Source organism: Sinocyclocheilus rhinocerous, unplaced genomic scaffold (genome assembly GCF_001515625.1).
Source record: "Sinocyclocheilus rhinocerous isolate Xijiao unplaced genomic scaffold, SAMN03320098_v1.1 scaffold171, whole genome shotgun sequence".
Classification (NCBI taxonomy): Eukaryota; Metazoa; Chordata; class Actinopteri; order Cypriniformes; family Cyprinidae; genus Sinocyclocheilus; species Sinocyclocheilus rhinocerous.
In genome coordinates, this window is record NW_015642206.1 from 919,429 (window position 1) to 929,250 (window position 9,822).

General features: G+C 34.7%; 2 protein-coding genes across 4 annotated transcripts in view; one reads left to right on the top strand and one right to left on the bottom strand.

The window, feature by feature from the left end:
• Window positions 1-3,153: 3,153 nt before the first annotated feature.
• On the bottom strand, window positions 3,154-5,824 carry LOC107755743 (interferon alpha/beta receptor 1-like). The gene is given in 8 exon segments (XM_016572637.1): window positions 3,154-3,344; window positions 3,931-4,091; window positions 4,300-4,424; window positions 4,520-4,607; window positions 4,610-4,705; window positions 4,840-5,000; window positions 5,140-5,260; window positions 5,371-5,824. Coding segments are annotated over 8 exon segments (954 nt in total). The 5' UTR covers window positions 5,423-5,824; the 3' UTR covers window positions 3,154-3,194.
• LOC107755742 (polymerase (DNA directed) kappa) overlaps window positions 5,197-9,822 on the top strand; it is a 10,657-nt gene continuing 6,031 nt past the window's right edge. Inside the window, exons 1-7 of one of the 3 annotated variants that reach the window (XM_016572634.1) lie at window positions 5,197-5,301; window positions 7,018-7,095; window positions 7,341-7,563; window positions 8,103-8,222; window positions 8,890-9,042; window positions 9,138-9,269; window positions 9,344-9,488. In XM_016572634.1, coding sequence (XP_016428120.1) covers window positions 7,423-7,563; window positions 8,103-8,222; window positions 8,890-9,042; window positions 9,138-9,269; window positions 9,344-9,488 — 691 coding nt within the window. In that variant the 5' untranslated portion in view covers window positions 5,197-5,301; window positions 7,018-7,095; window positions 7,341-7,422. Of the gene's footprint in view, window positions 5,302-7,017; window positions 7,564-8,102; window positions 8,223-8,889; window positions 9,043-9,137; window positions 9,270-9,343; window positions 9,489-9,822 lie in introns of all 3 variants that reach the window. The other 2 variants (XM_016572635.1, XM_016572636.1) reach the window with 2 other exon arrangements.

Sequence of the window (9,822 nt, forward strand, 5' to 3'; positions counted from 1 at the left end):
GTGTGAGACACTTTTTTTTTTATGGATGGGCGATTTTTATTTAACTTCTTTTGGACTGAAGCAATGCAACACCCGCTGAGTGGCATTAAACAGCTTGAAAGATCAAAGACAATTTTTTATATAACTCCGTCTGGTTTCGTCTGAAATAAGAAAGTCATATACACCTAGGATGCCTCGGGGGTGAGTAAAACGCAGCCTAATTTTCATTTTTGGGTGAACTAACCCTTTAAAATATTACTGTTCAAAAATTTTTGACTGGTAGTCTATCTATCTATCTATCTATCTATCTATCTATCTACTGTTCAAAAACTTTTGACTGGTAGTCTATCTATCTATCTATCTATCTATCTATCTATCTATCGTCTGTCTGTCTGTCTGTGTCTACAAAAAAAAAAAAAAACATGTAACAAGAGGATTCATTCTTACAGGTTCATTTGACCATTTTTTTGTGACTCCAAGCCAATGATCACCTTCAACTTTTAAACCATCCTTTTAAATCAAAAGTTTTTCAAATAACTTCTTTCCATGCTTTAAATCATTTCTTTAGAGATCGACCATTGCACACAAGAATGGTTTTATAAGACCCATAGTCCAAAATTAACTAACTATATAAGAGTTGTTCTGCACAGCTTTTGATTCCATTAGCATAAAAGAACTCCAGACATTGCTAAAGAAAAACAAACAGCAAAATAGCTTAGAATAGCCTAAACTGGTTTGCCCAGCTGGTCTTCCTGACTGGTTCTAAGATGATCAGGCTGGGAGACCAACTGGCCATTGTGATAAAAATTTACTTTGTTTACTTCATTTCTTACTTGACTGCATATTAAATGCTCAAGTGAATCTATTTTTATTGCATACAGGAATATAACGTCCTGGGCATCTTTACCACCGAGGTAGAAATAACTGGTTTTAGCCAGTTATTGCTGACACTCTCACATCTCTTTTTCTAGACATCTTCTGTCTGAGCATAGAATATAATAGCTAGGGGGGAATTTCTCTCTCAGTCACAACTGCATACTGCATAGCCTATGTGCTGTATGTTTGTTGACTCACTTTGCAAATAATAAAAGACAAAGACGAAAGTTGACTCAATATCTTCCTTTCAGTCTCAACCAATAATTTTCACACAATACCATCCAGCTAAACAGCAGCTTGGCTATCATGGCAGCCAAGTTAGACCAAACCAGCTAAACCATCCAAGACCAACAAAACTTCTAATGCTGGCTTAAGGTGCTTTTTCAGAAGGGATATTGGTCCATGAAAATAACAGCCTCTTAGACAAACATGTCTGTCTGCCATTAAGTATTTGAAGCCCTTTGTTCCTCACTGTGGGTCTGCATGGAGGCTTTTTAATAACATTCCTTTGATGGAGATATTGAGACAAAGGCTTCAGGAGGAACAGTTAAGGGGTTTAAGACTGTTCCTTGTCATCTCTAAAGCCATCCAACACATTACATTGTATGCCGCTGGCACATTCTTTGCTTCAGCCTCATGTAATGAAAGGATGTTCTGAGAAGAAAACAGGGTGCAAAAGTTTAAGTAAGTTAGTTTAGACTAAAATGGCTTTTCACTTCCAGCTTTTATGAACAAACAGATGAGTCTTTTCATCAGGTGGGCAATGCTGCAATATAGGATTAGGTTTTCTCAAAAAGCAGAAGGGTTTATGAAGGGAAGATGAGAGCAACACCATTTGGTTCATGTCAAGTAGGATTGTGCCCTCTTGTGGCCAAAAAAAGTTTTAACTCCAGGTAAAATTAGCATGATATATACCGGTATACATCGTGTAATTAGGATAAATACTTTATACCCTTATCTAAATAATCAAAGAAAAGGAAACCGTTTTTGTTTCTTTTATTTTTCTTTTTTTTATTTCTATCACCTTTTTTCTCAATTATGAAACTTGCACAAATCCTCTTGAGCAAGAAAACAAGAAAAGCAAACAACAAACGTTTACATTCTTCAGGGATTTCACAGTTGTGCAGAGACAAATGTCTGATATCTGGCTTAAACCGAAAACACAGCGAGTGATTTTCCTCAATTAGCAGTAGTTTCAAATCTATGTAAAGTATTTTCATGATTACATTATATGAAAGTCATTTATCAAACCACATACATTCAACTCCACTATTATTTCACAGTGTAAAAAAAACATTGACCACAACTACTAACTTGGTATTGTTTGTCAAATGGCCACTATGACAAATTAAGGCTTTCATATTTTTTTCTACAGTAACATACAAAATACAAACAAGCTGAACATTTTATCAAAAGCAACCCAAATTAACATGTAATTAAAATAAGCTCTGACACAGACTCAACTTTTTAAGATAATGCCACTCTTCAAAGATCCTCCTTTCCTCCATAAAGAATTCATCAGCATAGATCATTGTATTTGTTACATGAAATGCTATGCCATGTTATATTTTTGAAATGATGGATAATTAATAATTAATCAATAATTATAACAAAAAATTTTCACAAAAAAGGACATTCAGAAAATAGAAAATATATAAATATACAAGAAGTGGGGAAGACAAGACCAACTGTATACTGCTATTAAGAAGGAATTTTAAATAATATTAAGGTAATTCAATACTTAATACTAAAATCTGAGCACTTGTGTCTTGTGTTGTAACAGGAGTTGAGTTGTAACAGGAAAGGAACATCAGAAGATAGAATGGAGTGGCCAATACAGTGCCAAACAATAACAAGCAAATTAAATTATTAGTGATTTGCAATTTTCGTATATATTTAACCATATTTAAATGGTTATGGTAAGGAATTTAATTATTTACTTGAGCTCAACCCCTGCTTTCCCCATCCTAGATACTTATGCAGATTAGATGTAGATAGTGATTACATTGTCCTAAAACTGGTGCAACAAACAATGATTTTCATATTTAGTGTTAATAGAACTAGAAATGTCAAACACTGCTATCTAATCTAACACAAATAGCTGAAATAAATGTAAAAAACTACTCCCAAGTAATAATATACCCTGTATACCCAAACAATATATATACCCTATTGCTCATATAAATGTCTTCTGATCCTGAACCAGTATTCAACAAAAATCTATATTTACACAGGACAGATCTGAATTTGTACGCATAGTTTGTTAGTGAAGTGCAAAGTATATTATTTGCCAAAAAAGGTAAATAAACTAAGAATATGCATAAATATGCACACAATCGTTAAGTTAAAATGATTTTTTCTTGTTCCTCTTCTTGGCCTTTCTGCTCCAAATGGCTGTTCTCTATTACTGTGATCATGTCATATGACCGCAAACTTTGACTGCTGGGACTTGGACATGCTTGAAGAGGAAACTACCCAGACCTAAAAAACTACATACAGGGAGAGAAAATATAACTTATTTAATAATAATAATAATAATAATAATAATAATAATAAGAAGAAGAAGAAGAAGAAGAAGAAGAAGAGGAAGAAGAAGAAGAAGAAGAAACTTTAACATCTGACTCTAAATACAACGAAATTTGTTTGGTAGCTTTTAGAGACCAGCAGCATAACAGCAAAACAACACTAAATACATTTACACTCAACGTATTTGACTACCTGACGCTTGCTTTCAGTGTTGGGTAGTGGATCGCCATTCTAAACTTAAAGGGGTCCTATTATGCTTTTTCACTTTTTCAACTTTAGTTAGTCTGTAATGTTGCTGTTTGAGCATAAAAAGATATGCAAAGTAGAAGAAGAAGAAGAAGAAGAAGAAACTTTCACATCTGACTCTAGCTGATACATGGCCATTTAAGAGTGTATAGTTGCCTGGTAGCAGGACTTTTAAGTACTCACACAAATTTGACAACTTGCACATAAAAGTAGTACACTGTTATAATTTGCCATATTAACAGAGTTCCTATTCAGTTACTTTACTTTATCTCAGTGAAATGATCATTCTAAAATATGGTGTACCTCTTGATAGTGGTCAGGAATTTCCAGGCGAAGTGGCTGTAACAACTGTTTGACCTTTTTGTGGCGTTTAAAAAGCAGAAAAATACAGACTCCACACATGGCCGTAACAAGAAATGAAGTTAATATACTATAGAGTAAAGCACGGCTCTTTATTGTTTCAGCTACACAGGAAAAAAAGAATGAAAGAACAGGAGGCATTATTAATTATCAGTTAAACAAATTAAAGCATGTCAGCAAAATTCATAATTTATTACAGCATGCAATTCATTTCAGCATCTGAATGAAACGAACTCATTTCTAGTGTTCTGAATCACAAACAATGTGAATCATACTGTTGCAGTTTGTAATAAATAAGTGAATAAGACTTACGTGTTTCCAGGATGATTGCACAAATTTGGTTGCTAACGTTCCCATAGGGCTTTTCGTAGAGCAAATACTGAACCTGGAAACAGTAGTTTTGCCCTGATTCCAGTTTAAAAATGTGTTCATTCTTGCTTTTTGTAATAACACACTCTGCCTGAAGGATCAAAAACTCTTGTCAGCTTTACAATAGTCCTCTTACAGAAATATAGTGAATGAATAAGTTTACATGATTTTTTCTGTGTGAAGGATGCAAGAGACCTTTGAGTATCCTCCGTTATTCACTTTCCAGAATGATAAATTAAATGCAACATTTCTCCATCTTCTTTTTCTAAGCTCTCGTCCATATGTGCTGTAGTCACATAAACCATTTCCGGTTTCACAGACAGTTTCAACACAGGAACACAGGAGTTAGCTGTAAAATAGGATAAACAAAGAAAGATATGAATGTGAGCATGTGCACATAAGTTATGTTACATATTAGAGATGATAAACAAATGTTTTCATTTCAAATGGAAGGCATATATAACAACATAAAGTACTCCGTACCATTTACACACTTGACTGGATCGGAATACTGCCATTCTGACACGTTGATTCCTTTCTCTGCGCGCGCTCGAAATACTGCTCCATAAAACTCAGGAGTGATTTGAAATCTGAATTCTGTCCAGTTGTGGCTCGTTACATTGTACCATTCATCACCTGTTTTGCTAAAATCAAAGTAACAATAGAGAAGAAATTAGTGTCAGAAAGAACATCATAAGGGTTTGCGACAACATGAGGGTGAGTAAATGATGACAGAATTATTATTATTTTAGTTGAACTATCCCTTTAACACAGCATGCTTACGAGCCAGTTTTATACTGCAGTGAATACAGGAAACTGTCATCATCGTCTGGTGGCTTCTTCCACTGAAGATTTGATCGGACTATCTTGACATCCTGAGGCGGATTTAAGCAGAATGTCCCCTCTCAAATAAAACAGACAGGCGGTATTCTGTGTTATGGATATGTAAGTAATCATTTAAATATTAACGTACAGTTACTGCAGTTCCACGCATCATGCCTTTTGTGTTCTTACCTATGTTGATTAACAGCGTCAAAACCACCCCTACGCAAATGTGGCGGATCATTTCGTCGCTTTTTAATCCATATCTTTCACCGTGAAATCAGCCATCTAGCTGGCTTTCTTGAGGAAACACGCCAGTTCCTCTTACGATAAACAAAGTAAATGTTGCGTAATGTGTCCAGTTATAAGAGACTCGCGCCATAAAATCAAAACACAAAAGTATATGTTAAACCCAATAAAAATGTCACAGCACTGTTTTTACTACTTTTTACGCATAAATCTCATTTGTAAGACTTATATTAGTCAGTCGCCGATACAGAGATACAGATCCTCTTTCGTCTTTCACATTTCGCCCACTCTTCGTTGTCTGTAAAGGAAGTGTTGGCAGTCGCAAAATATCGCGAGATATTCGCAATTGCTGCTCCTACGGATGGAGTTAAGATCACAATTATGGACTCCAAACAAACACAACAAAATGGTGTCCTCTTCCCGAAATGCCATTCAAGGCAAGGGCGCAAAAACACATTTTGGAAATGACTCACAATAAATAAAATGCTGATAAAATGCCCTAATGAACTCTCGCGAGACCAAGCGATCGTTTCTCGACATTGGCCACTAGCCAAAAGCGAAACTAAAATCAAACTAAAATTATATTACCGCTTATTTAGTTGAGTTTTCTGACCGATACAGTGCAATCTGTAACGGCGTTAAAACTAATCTTATTTATGTAGGAACTACTTGTCACTGAAGAATATGCGTTATATATATATATATTTTTTTTTTTATCCATTTTTGTGGAAGTGTTGGCAGTCGCAAAATATCGCGAGATATTCGCAATTGCTGCTCCTACGGATGGAGTTAAGATCACAATTATGGACTCCAAACAAACACAACAAATGGTGTCCTCTTCCCGAAATGCCATTCAAGGCAAGGGCGCAAAAACACATTTTGGAAATGACTCACAATAAATAAAATGCTGATAAAATGCCCTAATGAACTCTCGCGAGACCAAGCGATCGTTTCTCGACATTGGCCACTAGCCAAAAGCGAAACTAAAATCAAACTAAAATTATATTACCGCTTATTTAGTTGAGTTTTCTGACCGATACAGTGCAATCTGTAACGGCGTTAAAACTAATCTTATTTATGTAGGAACTACTTGTCACTGAAGAATATGCGTTATATATATATATATTTTTTTTTTTATCCATTTTTGTATAGACATATCCTATCATAAAGTCGACCACAAAATAAATAACTAAATATAGCATACATGACCCATTTTTGTCACACTATGGGGCTTTTTTTATTGGAACATAGGCTACAACAACTCATGAAACAGATAAAACTATAAAACCATTGTAATTAATAGCTATTGCAACTAATACGATTTGCACATTTATAACATTTAAAACACATGTCGTAACATGTAAGACAACCATGATTCTTGTCAGAAAGCATGCTAGTAGATAGACTTGTGACAACTTCTCCGTGTTTTAAAAATCAAGTGATGTGCTTGTGATTTTGGTGTTAAGTTAACTTGACTTAACTTAACTTAAGTTTACTTCTAAATTGCAACTTGAAAACAATAATCATACAATCTCCTAAAGTCCATTGAAACCCCCAATAATGGTTGCACATACTATGTTCATATTCCAGTACAGCAGGTGGCGATATAGACGCTCATTCCGGATATGCTCCTCTTCAAGAACAAGACGTTCAAATACGGAGTCGACGGTATATTATTCTAGTTTTTTAGTTACAACATTGTACATTCTTGCCTTGTGAATGTGTCTTTAACTATATATCTATGAGACAGGCGAGTAACTCAGTTAATACCAAATTCTTAAAAAATAGTGATATCTGTTTATTCTATATTCATCCAACCAAAAGGCACGGGGAAAATCATTATTTTGCCTATTGTCAGAATAACTTCAGATTTTTAGCCTCCATGACAGTCGATTAACGTTACTGGGTTACAGGTTTTAATTTGGCTCCATCCCTAAAGATGAATTAAGCCAGTCAAAGTAAGTCGGGTGAAAGTGAAAGTATTACATAGAGAAGATGGAGAGTCATCATCAGGGTGCTGTGAGCAGCAGCTCTGGAGCTGATCTTCTCTCCAGGATCGCTCTCAATGATAACAAAGCTGGCATGGAGGGGCTGGACAGAGACAAGATCAACAAGATCATTCTGGAAACCTCCAAGGTTTGCACAGCTATTTATTTACTTGGGTTACACAGTATTATACATACTTGGGCTGTGTATTTAGGCTATATGAATGTTTTTATAAAGTGTAGCCTTTGTCAGGGGTTTTCAATCTTGTAGGTGCCATAGATGATTCAGTATGATGATGACATATATGATCATCCTCATGGAAGTGACCGCCACACTAAATATTTTTCCTTTTATACTTTAATTTAATACTATGAATATGTCAAAATATTATTTGGAAAATATTTGTAATTTTATAATACATATATATATATATATATATATTATAGTTCTGTACTGTTAGATTTATTTACTTATTCATTTTAATCTAATTTATTATTATATCAAATTTTTTAAATATGTGTAATCATTATAAACTAACAAAATGTTGTTTACATCGTTTTAGATTAAGTATAGCAAGATAGCAAGTCACAGTGCAACACAATGTTTACAAGTGCAACACAATGTTTACATAGCTTAATGTCAATTACCTATTGTTGAACAGAAGACCTATTGCTTATTTTGAATGACAGGGATCTAAATTTTATGAGAATGAACTGAAGAAGGAGCAGCAGGTGAATCAGCGCATTGAAAAGATGATGGAGCAAAAAGCAAGAATCACGAAAGAACAACTGAAGCAAGCACAAGCAGAGGTAACTCTGTAATGATTGTCATAAATGTTATGATTGGATTTTACATTTACATTTAGTCATTTTGCAGACGCTTTTATCCAAAGCGACTTACAATTGGGGAATACATAAAGCGATTCTTCTTAAAGAGGCAGGAAGTGCTTGTAAAACCAAGTTCTAGGCATTGTTCAAATAAGTACAAGCTAGAAAGGGAAGGAATAAATAATCCCACCATATGGACACACAAATTTCCTGTGTCAGTTTTATTACTGTAATGTGAAAAAAATCTCATTCTCACTATCATATTGAAAAAAAAAATCTATTATTTAAATCAAAAGCGTTCAAAATATTTATGCATCTTGGTTAATTTATATTGATATTACTTTTTTTTAAAATCATCTGTCTGTGCAGGATGACCCTCATTAATGTTTTTACAAAATTGTAGAAATAATGACAATTACAAACTCAAAAATAAAATATTTTGGTAATGACAGTTGGGGTGGGGAATGTGCTTTAATGTCATGAAAATAATGGCACATGCAATGAATCTTAATGGTCCTAAAATAAGCTGTATTGTCTTTATGCAAAATATAAACTGAGGTGAAACATGACCTGGACAATGCATTAATTTTAGGACTCCTTTTCTCAGCTGTTCAGGCAGAATTATTATTTAAGAGTTTTCATACCACAGGTGGACAAACTGACGTGTGAACTGGAGAGGAGTCGAGAGCTGGGCCGTGTGATAGTTCATGTAGACATGGATGCGTTCTATGCTGCTGTAGAAATGAGAGACTGCCCGGAGCTGAAGGACAAACCGATGGCAGTGGGATCTATGAGCATGCTGGTGAGAATCTGAAATAAACCAAGAGCATCGTCAAATATCTACAATGCTGACGTTTTATCTACAATGCTGACGTTTTAAATCGTTCTCATTTTCAGTCAACCTCCAATTACCACGCTAGGAGGTTTGGTGTCCGTGCTGCCATGCCAGGGTTCATTGCTAAGAAGCTCTGTCCAAATCTTGTCATTGTGCCGACTAACTTTGACAAATACAGAGCAGTGAGTGCCCAGGTATGTTGTATCTTAGTCCTACATTATTCAGTAGTCATAGCTACTGTTTTTTAATGCCTGGCTCTGTCTTAAAGGTACGGGAGATATTTTCAGAATATGACCCTCATTTCATGCCTATGAGTCTGGACGAGGCTTATCTGGATATCACTGAGCACCTGGAGGAGCGGAAGCACTGGCCAGAGACCATGCGAACATATTACATCTGTGATGCCAAGACAGGTGCATTACTGTAGTCTATTGTGTAGTGCTGGCCTGAGGTTTTCAAGCTAGAGGGGTCAGTGCTGAGGAAACGTTTAGAGTAGTGCTGTCAAACAATTAATCGCATCCAAAATAAAAGTTTTTGTTTACATAATATATGTGTGTATACTGTGTATATTTATTATGTATATATAAATACCAACACATGTATGTATATTTAAGAAAAATATGGTATGTTTTTATATTAAATATATTTATATATAATATATAAGAATATGAATATATAAATGTATAAACATAAATATTTTCAAAATATATACTGTATGTGTGTGTATTTACATATACATAATAAATA